Genomic DNA, 14,399 nt, shown 5'->3' on the forward strand with positions numbered 1-14,399 from the left:
GAAAGGAATTTCCTGAGACTTGCACGGAGGATGAGTGACGTTTATTTCTGTGGAATTAAAGCATCTAGGTTTCCAAGGTTCCATTTTTCTCTCTTGCCATGGAAAAAGTCCAATGTTGTTCTCAGTGGGACTAGGATTAAAGCCACAGCCCAGAGTTTCTGCTCCATATTAAAGCACAGTCCAGTCCGGGATCTGGCTAACTTAGCTTGTGTTCCCAGCCGCATTCCATTGCATGTGGGGTCCACGTGGCCATGGGCCATGGTGCTGCTTAAGGACACATGGCAGGCTAGCACACAGGTGAGTGTGGGTCACCTAGCAAGAGAGCTCAAAAGCTGGCAAGAGGACAACAGAGAGAGGATTATAACTGGGAGCTTAGCCAATTAACCCTTCAGAATTTCATGTGCTTGCAGTGCCTCCACCTCCTAGCCAATTATTTTTCTCAGGTTAGATAGGCAGGCAAGCTATGTCACACTGACTTCACTGCATAAGCACCCATCTCCCCCTTTGTTGGGTCCCTTCCTCCAGTGAACTGCAGGGAATGGACAGGTGGTTCCCTGGGGAGTGTGAAGTTGCAGCTTCCTGGTGAAGCTGCCCAGGTGATCATGCTTATAATGTTTGGCCTCCCCTTTGCTCCTTTCCTATTATTAATATTGACTAGCTAATTATGACTATAACACCTGCATATTGATCTTTGGTATTTATTTACTCTTAAATATTTTTGTAGCAGGTCCATATTTACTTTGAGTGTCTACTACACTTTTAAAGAGTTATTAAATTAACACTCTTTAATAATGTGAATTTATATATGTAAAACCTAGATGCCCCAAGTTTTTTGGATTGTTTTTGTGTTAGATTTCCTCGGGTAGCCTTGCTTTGATGATTCTCCATTTTTATTCATTTCAGTTGAAATTTACAAAGAGTTCATCTGAATACATTGTTTTTACTTGTAGATTGCAGTGGTGGAAGAAGATGGTCGGGAGGATAAAGCAACAATTAAATGTGAAACTTCCCCTCCCCCAACCCCTAGGACCATCAGGATGACTCACACCCTCCCTTCTTCCTACCACAATGAGGCCAGAAGGTAGGACTCTCCCAGCACAGGACACAGTGCCCGCGCTCCTCCTGAAAACAGTCCTCTTCCTTTCAGTGTGGTCAAATAGACTGCTGAGAATTTTATATAACATATTTTATTTCAACTTGTGAAATAAATAGAAACAATATCACAATTTTCACAATATTTTTGAAAAGAACAAATTTTCATTCTGAGATCAAATTTTTAGTTTTAAAATTGACTTTACATTTGTGGTCCTGTTATTAGCCAATACTTATAAGAATAGCTCTTCTCTCTCAAATGTGGGATATAAAACTGAAACTAGTGAACACAAACAGCAGTGTGGTGGTTGCCAGAGGGAAAGGGGATGGGGGGAAAGGGGGTCCTAATATACAGTGACAGGAGAAGATTTGACTTTGGGTTGTGGGCACACAGTGCAATATACAGATCTTGTAATATAGAAACCCACACCTGAAACTTACATGATCATGTTGACCAATGTCACCCCAATAAATTTAATAGAAGAAAAAAGGAATAGCTCTTCTATTTTTGGTGTATATTTTCTTTTGAAATAGAATCAGGCTAGATGAAGAACTTATTAGGAATAGTAACAAAAACTACAGGGATTCTCGGATGTAGGGACAGAAAACTTCCTACCTCTTTCCTTTTAGGTTTTTTGGCTGCTCTAAATCAAATTGACATTAGACAGATTAACAGGAAAAAACAACATATTTCACTCAGATGGGAGCCCCATAAAATTAGGAGATTCCCTGGCAGTCAGTCTTATATTGAGGCTTACATACTATCCTGAGCTAAGAAGAAGGGGTTAAGGGTCTGGAGCTTCAAAGGGGAGGAAGACAATTCATTGAAAAATGAGATCTTATGTTTGGTAAGTAAATGTTTGCCATGCTATGCAGATAAGTCCCTCTGATATAAAAAGTTTTCTCTCTTAATACCTCTCTTCCTGGTCCAGGCCCCTGACCTAATTTCTTTTGGGTAGTTAAGGGGGAGGTGTAAAGCTTCTCTTGGGAGTGCTGGACTCTGGCTGTCTTCAGCTTAAAATAATCCCCAGGCCAAAGTGGTACATCCCAAGGTGGCATATTTTGCTCCCATCAAGGACAGGACTATACATTTGGCTTGGAGTGTAAGAGTAAGTAAGGTCTGAGAAGTCCATGATGGTGCCCCATTTCCCTTTAGCAGACCAGGCACACCACCCTTTGGGTGCTGCTGCTACTCAGGCAGAAAGTTCTTAGAAAGGAAAACACACACACACACACACACACACACACACATTTACAAAATATTAAAGGAAAAGATAGGGTTATATCGGGAAATGTACCAGCTGTCATAATGACATCTCATATTGTCCTTTCCATCTACCTAAAAAATTGCAAGTGATCTATATAATAATTAATGACATACATAAATCTAAACATGCAATTTAATCTTAACTGTATGTCCTTTTCCTGTCATCATCAATTGCAGCATATCTAGATACATAATTGATATAAGTGAACATAACAATGATTAATACTTTAAGTAAGAATTTGTCTTCTAAATACTATGGGTTTTACAACAAATATTTTTGAAAACAGAGCTTTTTGTTCTGGTAAGCACTATTTCTGTTGTGCTTATTTTTAATTTCTAATGCTTCAAAATAGATACTTCCTTCACTGTCCAAAAAAAATGAATTATATTGTCACATAAGAAAAGCAGTAGTTTTTGAGTTTAGGGATTGTGAACTCAAATTAATTAAAATGAGTAAGTAATATTAAATAATTTATTATGTCATTGTCAATTGAATAGCTGTAGAAAAAAAATGAGGGCAATATCTATTGAACCTCTCCTATTAATACAGTGTCAAGTACACTGACCAGGAATGGAACCTAGACCAACTGCTTCAAAGTCATTTCAGCTTATCATGTACATCAAAGAATATCTTAGGATTACAAGAAAAAGTATACAACGTTCACTAGGGTATATGATTTGTTACTTCTGAATCCCAACCAGATGATTTTAAATTGAGTGAATTGGGTTCCAAAACTGAGAAAGAATGCTAGATGAAAATCCAAATGAAACCATCCACTAGACTTCATTATTAGTTATATTTAAATTTCTTATCATAGGTTATTAGATTTAAGATTTTAAAAGCACTCAGAGAAAAAAATAGGTAAAGGGTCAAGTGCTAAATAATAGAAGGTCATTTAACATGTAGTTAATGAAGCCACCTATGTTTACTGATTAGCTTGGGATTGTACAAAAAATAAGGGAGAAGATCATTTGGAACAAAAATAAATTTTTTAGAGAAAATTTGGAGGCTCAGGGCCCCAAGGATGTGAAACCATACTTCAGTTTGACTAAGAGGAAAGGCGAGCAGAAAGGGAGAAAACTTCAGAAGTCTACCCGTTTCTCCTCTCATACCTTTATAAAGGAAGCAAGTCTTGTGTGCGTACCTTGTGGATGTTGCATTAAAATGAGCACTTGCCCTCCTTTGTGGTTTGCAGTAGTTTGGCTGCCTCCCTGGAGCCAGACAGCTTTGGGCTTGGCAGTGCCAACAGCAGCCAAGACTCTCTTCACAAGGCCCCCAAGAAGAAGGGAATCAAGTCTTCGATAGGACGTTTGTTTGGTAAAAAAGAAAAAGCTCGGCTGGGGCAGCTCCGTAAGTATGCGTGTCTGACTTTCCACTGCTACTCGCTGCAGTCACTTCTGAGTGTCCACCTGTTTTTTTATTTCATTTTATTTCTCAGTTTTCTCTTTTTTTTTTTTCCTTTTTCCTACCAATGAAAATGGAAGATAAGAAAGAATGGCACGGAAAGCAATGTGGTTGAGGAATGATAATGTCCAAGAACCAAGTCAAAATTTTGAATCATGTCCTAAGATTTGGAACTGTTAATTGAAGAGTTTATCTCAAACGGGAAGAGAAATACAAATTAAGCTGAGAGTAGTTATGCTAGATGGTATGGAGGAATAAAACTGTCAAAATAAAACTATGCTAATGTTCACTTGGTTCCATCAGGAATAATAAATGACAAGGAAGGAATTCTTAGTAATTCATAGAGAAGAATATTTGTAAAGGGGTGCTATTTGCCTTATATAACAATTTGAAAATCTAGGTTAATAAGGTAAACTTCAGATGTGGTAGATCAGTCAATGTGACTACACTGATAGCCCCTAACCATGGAGGGACACATTCAGTATACTACATATAATGTATTTTTACAGATGTATTACTAGCAAAGGCAATATGTACATGGAAACCCCCCATACATAAAAATATACAGCCTTTCGTTTAAAACAAAACAAAACTATTCAGCATGTTTCTGGTCCAGGAATGTTTGCCTGCTATGTCCTATGTTTGTCCTATCCAAACAGCTACAAACAGGGGTTCTGAAATCCAAGATCCATGGTTATGCATGAGTAATTAGAATCCTGACTGGCTTGATTTTTAATATTATCAGAAAGCATTAACCTATTTTGAAACAAAACAAATTAAGCTGTGTTAAAAATAGCATGTCAAACAAAGCTTTTTTGTTTCATTGACAAAGTTGTTCTGTAACAGAACAGTGGACAAGATGTCAAAATGGGGTGTGGATGATGGAAAAATTATGTGGCAGTTATAATTGGTTGAGTAACACTGCTGTAATAGTGCCAATCAATAGAGTGATGCCGCCTAGCTCAAGGTTTCTCATGGCTTAGTTATGACTCTCTTACTCTTCTTGTTCAGCATATACCCTAATTGCTTGGACATAACATTTTAACAACACAGATATCTGATTTATGGATTATTAATATGGTTATGAATCACAAATTTTAAGAAATAGACTTATTCCTAAATACTGTCTAAAATGTAAAATATGGAGGCTTGTAAATATTCGATTCTAAACATTTTTCAAAAAAATCAGAAATTTCATGTGACTCTAAAGTCAATATATTATTAGTCAATAAAGGTAGACCATATTAATAGACATAGCATTTGGACAAAAGAACACTTTTCTATTCTACTCCACTGTGGTAAGATCACAGCCAAGGAATAGTATCAATTTCTGTTTACTACACTTTTAGAGGCATAGCATAACCTTAAAGGAAGGTTAGAGGGGAGGATTAAGCTCATGTACAGGATTGAACTCATGTGAGAAATAGACACATTGATGGGTGTGTTTATTATAAAATGCATGTGTATTTTTAAAATTGTAGACTTCAGAGTTAGACAATATCTAAGATCATGTAGTGGTCCACATTCTATAGTATGTAAAAACAGACGAGTTTAATAATGGTTAAGGGTATTAGTTCCCAGCTCTCACTACCTAGTCTAGTGCTCCAGACAATATACTCTTGGAAATGTTTTAATAAAAAATACCTCATTGAGCTCCTAGTCCCGTGGAACAAGTTTGGCAACTTAATTAAATTAAAGTTTATAACTTTTTGAGGATATTGCACATAAGTGCATAAAAATTAAAAAGTAATTCAAGGTAACAGTAAGAAAGACATCATAGAATACAGTATAAATTTTTTTATTAAAGATACAGACATAATGCAAGAAAGGAGTTCAGATTATTAATTTTCTCTCCCTAGATACATTTGATTCTACTAGGAAAATCTGAGTGAAGTTTTTCTACAGAATTGTAAAGGAGTACAGCTAGAGTTTCAAATAGAACTAATGCCTGAGAAAGGGTACTGAAGTGACATGAAAGAAAAAAACTCTAAGGGGAGTGTGCTAGAAAAGAACTTGGGTCTTTTCTGTGGTTAGTCAGGAAGTGGGTTATTGGCTGGGGTCAGGAATGGGAAACCAAATTATCAAGCAAAGGAAATGGTTGGGCTAAAGATAAAGTTACCTAACTGTGGAGAGACTGGAAATGCAGAGCTCAAAAGGCAACAACTTGAAGCAGAGCCACGCACACAAATTAAATGATCTAAATTCCAGGGTCAAGTATCCAAGCAGAGGCTAGGGGTTAGAGCAATCAAGTGCCTTGCTAAGAGGCAGTTAACCTAAAGCTTATGAAAATGGTGATATCGTGTGAAGACAAGGTATAGTGTTAAAGCATTTATTGCTTCTGGGGGAATCATCTGCTCCATAGGATCTTAACATTCACTGGTTTACTACCTGGGAAACACAGTTCTCCCAGGTCTGCAGAGAGCACTAATAATAATGACTACAAAGAAAAAAAGAACCGAACACACATGACCAGCCTAGCTCATGTTAACAGTGAACAGTGAGGATAGAGACAAGAGGCCATTGACATACATTGCAAGAGAAGGAACCATAATCAAGAACAAAAAGATCTTCAAGAATGGAGAATTGGATAAGTAGAACCCAATATAGCAAAGCTGTGAAAAATGAGTAAAAAGAACTCTGTCCCTCAGGGGAGCATGACCATGACTTTCCCTTCCCTTTCTTCCTCCCCCAGGCTCCTTGCCTTTGCCTTTGTCTCTCCTATGCTCCAGAGGCCTTCTTTGGCTTCTGTAACTTATTTCCTGAGCCTGCTGGCTCACTTCTAAGATCTCTGTAATTTTCTAAATAAACTTTCTTTTATAATCTATACTAATAAAAGGGTAATATGCTAATTAGACCAGATGTCTTCCGGACAACCATCTGGATGTCCTTCCTGACAAATCCATGCCCATCCTAGCAGTCTCTGGGGCGCCAGTGGCTGCTGCTGTGGCCCAGGAGAGGGAGAAGCGCCCACCCATGGTCCCCTGCGGCTGCGGCCGGCCCAGGCGAAGCCGGCCAGGGTCCCAGGTGCCTGTGGCCAGCTGGAGGAGGGAATCCTGGGTCCCAGGTGTGGGGCCAAGGCAGAGGTGGTTAGGGGTGATCAGGCAGTCAGAGGTGGTTAGAGGTGATCAGGCAGGCAGGTAGAGGGGTTAGGGGTGATCAGGCAGACAGGCAGGTGAGTAGTTAGGAGCCAGCAGTCCCAGATTTCGAAAGGCATGTCCAACTGCCGATTTAGGCCGGATCCAGGACATCCCCCGTGGGGTCCCGGGTTAGAGAGGGTGCAGGCTGGGCTGAGGGACTCCCCTCCTGTGCATGAATTTTGTGCACCAGGCCTCTAGTTTGAAAATAAAAGAGGAAAATATATTAATTTTGAATAGGCAGAATCCCCAATTAAAGACATATAAAATGGATATATTATTGATTTTTTAAACTACTTTTACAAATATCCTTTAAATGCATATGAAAAGTAATACATTTCAGAGGCATTTGGCCTACTAAATTGCATATCCCTTTCATTTATAGCCATCTGCCAGATTGTATTAGAATTGTCTGAACTCATTGACCTGCTATAATCAGCATAATAAAGAAAATGATGTCATCATGACAAAAACAGACTCAAGATTACACCAGCATTATTTAGCAAGCACCTTTCTACACATAAAATTTGAGTGGCTGTGCTCATCTTTTCCAAAATATAAAAAATAAAAGTTAGATTATTCCTAGATGCTATGGAGCCAACAGATACAATATAAACTTCACAAAGTACCAGTTAGAGATGACTCATTCTCTGCATGGTGAAAGGGCCTTTTTTTTTTGAAGAAGAAATCAGTATTTAGCTTCAACTGTGAACATTTTTCACACATTCTCTATGAGCCTGGCACTGCCTAGATGCCTCCTCCAGAGAGCTAACAGACATGGCAACAATTAAGTAACCATTTATCAATTCAAGTGTAAATACAAACTAAGAAAGAGAGGTCCAATAAAAGAAAGATGAAGCAACTGATCATCAGTAGTTTATAGTCTTAAAGTCTGTAGTTAGAGCTCCCCCCTTTTAATACAGGTACTTCTGCTGGAAAAAATGGAGAGGCAGAAACTTTAAATTGTAGAATTGGGTCAGAGATTTCTCTGGACTTTTACCTTAAGGGCCATCATGAAATAAATTATTTTGAAGGGAGTCTAAGGCCCAGGCAATATAGAGATATTTTCCTTCACCATCCAAATGAGCAAATATCTCCATCTAGTATTACTCATAGATCTGGGCATAGGAGGGTCTTTCCTTGAATTCCTCAGCCTGGGTCTTAGATAGCCTCACACTTTGCAGCACCTTTGTTGAAATTCTCTAAGAGCTTCCCTCTGGTGCCTAGGAGAGGCTGGACTGGGATTTCTTGCTGGGCAGGGAACTTTCAGTGAAAATCTAGACCTGAGTGGGTCCAATTTCTGGAAGCATTGAAAGTTTCCATTGTGTCTCAAACCTTAGGACCAGTATCATCTAATATAACTAAACCATGTGGACCAGGGTCCCTGTTTCTCCCCATCAGGGTGCTCTCTACTTCTCTACCCCATGCCTGGGGTTGACAAGATGTCCTGCTGAGCCCAGAGACCTTTGCACTATGCAGCTGTTCTGGACCAATGACTTACCCTGGTTCCAGGAGGGTGCCCTCACAAGTGAAACAATCACTTCTGCTGGCCAGAATGATATTATATAAGATTGAACCACTAAATTGTTGCTGCATTGATTTCGGGTTACTCAAAGTGTTTATATAGAAAATGGGCTGGAAAAAAATTGAATTGGGCCCCTCACACTCTAGGACAATTCTAAGACAATTCTCTAACAATTCCAAGTCCTCAAGGGCCTTGCAAAAGTATACCTGAGTGAAAAATAGCCCAGAAAACTTCAAGGATTTTGACTTGGGCTTTTGTATGAGCAACTACTAAACCACAGACAAGGTGATACACACTTTGTTAACTGAGCATCTACTGAATCACGAGATTCAAGCCTTCTATGACTAAATACCCTATGCCATGAGATGGGTGGAGTTAATGTTGTTCTCTCCACATTCCTAATGGATTTTCTAGAGGAAAAAGTCACCCACAAGCCAGTGTTTCTCATCAGGGGCACTCTTGTCATTTTCAGAAGGGCAAGCTAAAGTATTCTCTACTCATCGATGTTTAGAATCTTTGCCCCCTATTTAATGAATATCAGCTGCACTTTGCAGTCATGGTGACATCTAAACATGTAGCCCCCTCTTTCCACCAACATAAGTGAATATTTACACTCACTCTCTGGAGAACTGACACTTATCTCCAGTCCAAGAGCCAACAGATAGATAATGCAAACCGCAAATGTGAGTCACATATGTGATTTTTAATTTTTTAGTAGCAACAATAAGAAAAGTGAAAAGAGACAGGTGAGATGAATCTTAGTAATAAATTTTATTTAAACCACTGTAAGAAAATGTTATTTTAACTGTAATCAAGATAACATTATTAATTAGATATTGTATATACTTTTGTACTAAGTTTTCAAAATCTTATGCATATTTATAATGAAGTATTTAGTTTGGAATAGCCACAATTCAAGTGCTCAATAGCCACATATGACTAATGAGTAAAAGTGGTATTAGATGAATAGATATTCCCAAAGTTCACACTGCCATAGGAGCCTGCTGATGCCTGGGACAAAATGAGACTGACTTACCTTTACCAGTTAGGTAGCTGATCAGGTATGTAACAAGATGTACCTGGGATTTATGGGACAGCTGGGTCAAGTCTATGAAAGAATGTTCTTCTCATCTAGCAATAGTTTAACTGGGCTAAAAATGCATGTATTTACCCTTTTAATCCTGCTTAAAGGTACCTTTCTACATGTGATGCATAAAAATAAATTTACCTACTATATTAAATTGTCATTTCCTACAGGCATTTTTAAATGTGTCCACAAGTCTCTATTCAAAGGAGCTTAGGTTTTGAAGTACTCAGTGTATTTCCAAACTCCTCATGCTTTTTATTTTTATAATTTTAATTATGAAAAGCAAAATTTACAACCTATTGTTTCTAGATCTAGTTTGACTCTCAAAATCATTTTAGAGCTTTCTGTGTTTCTCTTCCAGAGTTTTCATTGTTAAAAATGTTCTTTTTCTATCATTGAAATCTAAGGTTTTTGATAAAGTTAACATCATAATTTAACTGTTATTCTTTGTTCTGAAGAATCAGAAGCCTAATTGATCCAACCACCTGGTGGCTGGAAATGTCTCACTGTTTGGAATGGGTCTACCTCATCAATCTCTGTCCCCATCTGTACTGTGAAAATTTTGTAACTTTAAAAATGAATTAATCATTTACATTTAAAGAGTAGAATTTTATTGCTAATTGCAGATTGTGAACAATAATTTATGGATGTATAGTAAGGCAAGTATACCAATGAGAGAAATAAAATGAAAATATTCATTCACTGTGCGTAATGGAAAAATCCCATGATTCAAGATGATCCTCAAGAGTGCCTTAGTTAGGTTTGGGACAACTTCACAAATGACACCAAAAAATGAAAATCTCTCATAATAAAAAAGTATTTAAGTATTAACTGCACATGCTCATATTTGAATAAAATAAATTTTGGTGACCAAACTGAAGCTCTGCATAAGATCTAGATAGCAATAAATGTGTTTTCAATCAAATAGAAGTTTCTTATAACATTCGGTAGCAGAGTTACTAGGCTATGAGAGTAACTTGTTATATCAGTGTTCCAAAATTAATAGTATCAAGTATTATAAATTATAAAAACAGCAACAACAAAATTTGTCTCTGGTTAAGACCTGAAAATGTTAAGAAAGGAAATGTTCTTTACAATGACAGGGAATAAATTTGTCTCTAATAGTTCTTATTTATTGACATATTGGTAACATTTTTGTGTAGTCTTTGTAAGAGTTAATATTAACTTAAATCTTTGTACCTAATATTGAGCTTAATTGGAGTCTAAATCCCATATATATATATGATTTAGACTCCAATTAAATATATATATATATATATATATATATATACTAATAAAAGGATAATATGCTAATTAGACCAGGTCGACTGGCCATCTTCTGAATGTCTGACTTCCTTCCACACAAAGACATGATAGTGGGGGCCGAGGCAGAGGCAGTTAGGGGTGATCAGGCTGGCAGGGGAGAGCAGTTGGGGGCGAGATCAGGCTGGCAGGGGAGGGCAGTTGGGGGCAAACAGGCCGGCAGGGGAGGGCCACTGGGGGCAAACAGGCTGGTAGGGGAGGGCCATTGGGGGTGAGCAGGCCTGCAGAGGAGGGCTGTTGGAGGCGACCAGGCCAGCAGGGGAGGGCCGTTGGGGGATCGGGCCTAAACCGGCAGTTGGACATCCCCCAAGGGGTCCCAGATTGGAGAGGGTGCAGGCCAGGCTGAGGGACCACCATCCCCCCCATGCACAAATTTTGTGCATTAGGCCTCTAGTATACTAATAAAGGGTAATATGCAAATTAGACTGGACGTGTTCTGGATGTCCTTCCTAACAAAGCTGGGGGTGTGGCCTGCAAACCATCCCAGGCCCCTCACCCAGGCCGGCCCTGCCCCAGCAGGATCCCCCACCCCAAATGAGGGCATGGCTGGCCTGCAAACTGGGCCAGGCCCCTCACCCAGGCCAGCCCCACCCCCCAGTGAGGACCCACCACCCCGATCTGGGGCCCCCTTCAGGGCATGCCAGCCAGCCCCCACCCATGCACCAGGCCTCTATCCTATATAACAAATTGGTACTATGCAAAGTGACCCTAACAGCAGAACCACCAGAATGACCACTGGACCAGTCACTATGAGGTGCACTGACCACCTCTTGGTCCCTTTTCCCGGCTGGCAGGTTTTGATCACCTGATGGCCACCCACTGCAGGGGCGGGGCCGGCAAGAGGGCAGGAACAGCCAACCTCTGGCTATCTTCCCCCCACTGTCAGGGGAACCAGGGCTGGGGGGGGGGGGGCAAGGCCGGCTGCGGGCAGCTGGGGAAGATGATCGCAGGCCCTGATCGCAGGCCAGGCCTAGGAACCATACCTGCACAAGAATTTTGTGCACCAGGCCTCTAGTATATATATATTATCTTAAGTTTTGCATACATATGTCTCCTTTCTCCCCAATTGACTGCCCCCAACCATTCTCACCCTGGGCAAGCCCCCACAGCCCTAGTGTCTGTGTCCATTGGTTATGCTAATATGCATGCATACAAGTCCTTTGGTTGCTCTCTAACCACCCCTCCTCCCCTGCCATTTGTCTATTTTTGTTCATCAAAGTATCTTGATCATTATATCCCACATATGAGTGAGATCATGTGATATTTATCTTTCTCAGACTGGCTTATTTCGCTTAGCATAGCATTTTTAGATTTTTCACACAGAATAAATATCAAAGAGAAAACAGAGCCCAGGATTACGTTATCATCTTTTATTGTAACAAATTCTGTATGAATTAATTACATGTTTAGGGATTCTGAATTAAATAATTATATTGGAAAATGTGTAATTCTGTGCTTGATGCTTTCCATATTTTTTTTCCTTTCTCCTTTCATTCCAAGGTTACATATATTTTATATACTCCAAAGCCAATAAAATTGCCACTAACCCAAATAATTTTTTTATTTACTGGATAAAAAGAATCCTTTCAAAGGTCTTTTTGAAAATAGACTTAGAAATTTTTCCAGGTATTATAAGATTTACAAAACAAAACCTGCCAGAACATATGAAATTCTGGAAGTAAGGTTTATACTGGGTATAGGGATCATGCAGGTGAGCAAAAAAGGATTCCAGAAGCTAGAAATGAAAAGCTTTTAGAAAACAGGGAATGCCTCTCCATTCTCTTGTCTTGGAATTGAAGGCATACACCTGAGTTTCTACTCACTGGACTATCAATTAACCCAATTATATAAGAAGTCTTTTAAAAGTTTTAAATGTTGAAAAACTCAATACTCCACAAATATTTGCTCTTATTTTTTATTTTAAAAAAAGTAGAAAAAGAGATGACAAGACTTTCAAATTATATATTCATGTGTTTATCAGTGTATGGGCCACATGTTTTATGCTGCTCTGAGGTACCATTGAATAGTCTAACAGTAGGTACTATTTTTTTTTTCATTCTCTCAGTGTATGTTTATGTATGTTGGTTTGGAAATATAAACACATTCAAAAAATGTGTGGGGGGCTGAGGAGGAAATGTGGTAGTAAACAGTTGCTCAAATACATTTTTAAGAACTTAATTGCAGAATTGACACAATATGTTTAACCTAATGTGAATAGTTCCTTCTTCACAGGAGGCTTCATGGAGACTGAAGCTGCGGCTCAGGAGTCCCTGGGGTTAGGCAAACTTGGAACTCAAGCCGAGAAGGATAGAAGACTGAAGAAAAAGTAGGTTTGGAGATTTTTTCCCTTCTTTTTTAAACTTTAATTTACACTTTGTCATTGCTTATAGGGAATTTAGAAAGATACTAGTTGGAAGAAAACAACCAACTGAGGCGGATATTGCTCTGGTATTTCCTAAAACTATTTAGTGCTCGAGTTTCCTTGTTCTAATAGGCTAGAGTTTGAAATAACATTTCTCTAAATATAGTTATTTCAAAACACAAGTATATTAAAATCTTTAAATGCAACCTTACAAATAATGTAATAGTCTGATGAGACATTCAGTACTGTACTGTATTAGTATGACAAAATGAGAGAGTATGCCATTCATCTTTGTGTTTCTTCTCATGACAAAGTATCTCCTCTTAAAATGGAATATTTAAAAGGAGAAATTCCTCTGAGTGATTGAATATAAACTAATTTTAGACTCACAGCAGATTGTTTTGCATCTGTCAGGAAACTGATAGTGTATCTTTTCATTCACATATAATATGGAACATTTAAGTAACTTGCAGAATTGGCAAATTTTGAGTCCCACTAGCTATTGGAAAGCAAGAGGATCCATAAATAACATTTTTTTGAATACATAATAACATTTTCAGTGAGGAAATAGCACCTTTAGAATATATTTTTAAAAGCTAAAGAATTTCTCTTTATTCCAGAATCTATTGGCTGGTTACTCCACAACTGTTCATGGCTCTAGTCATCATTGTAGCAGAGATTCTAACATAGATGCTCTCACGGTTATAGCATTCAGACTAATCAGCTTACTTCATATGTTGCCAGCTCACTTGCATTGCAGATGTTTACTAATAAGGAGGAAATATGTGCTTACAAGTTGCAGAACAACTCACTAGCCAAGTTGTTTTATTAATTTTCTACTTATGAAAATTAGGTATTTATCCAAATTCAGTAGAAATACTGTGCAGAAAATAAAAGTAACATTAAAAACATATTTTTAAAATACAATGAAATGTTCAGTAGCATTCCATACTAGCAAACATTTTCTTTAGTTCATTATACCTCAAAATGTATATTTAAACATTACCATAATATGCTTGAAATCTCTTAATTTTATTTATTCCTATCAAGGATTGTTATATTCAATTTTATGGTTATATATTGAGAGAGAGAAATTAAAAATCTTCTTTGATAGATTCTTTAAAATTTATTTCAAGTCTAAAGGATTTTTAATTTTATTCTCTGAAAATTACATCTAAAGGAATAAGAAGAGTCAAAACCCAGT

General features: G+C 38.2%; 1 protein-coding gene across 14 annotated transcripts in view; it reads left to right on the top strand.

Moving 5' to 3' along the window:
- Positions 1–14,399, top strand: part of PPFIA2 (PTPRF interacting protein alpha 2) — a 472,789-nt gene that overhangs the window by 397,122 nt on the left and 61,268 nt on the right. For all 14 annotated transcript variants that reach the window (XM_070409641.1, XM_070409642.1, XM_070409646.1 and 11 more), the window contains 3 exons: positions 951–1,081; positions 3,556–3,710; positions 13,066–13,159. In XM_070409641.1, the coding sequence (XP_070265742.1) occupies positions 951–1,081; positions 3,556–3,710; positions 13,066–13,159 (380 nt within the window). The remainder of the gene's footprint in view (positions 1–950; positions 1,082–3,555; positions 3,711–13,065; positions 13,160–14,399) is intronic.

The sequence above is a fragment of the Myotis yumanensis genome, unplaced genomic scaffold (genome assembly GCF_028538775.1).
Source record: "Myotis yumanensis isolate MYYU_CA2020_CCGP unplaced genomic scaffold, mMyoYum1.0.hap1 SCAF_3, whole genome shotgun sequence".
Taxonomy (NCBI): Eukaryota; Metazoa; Chordata; class Mammalia; order Chiroptera; family Vespertilionidae; genus Myotis; species Myotis yumanensis.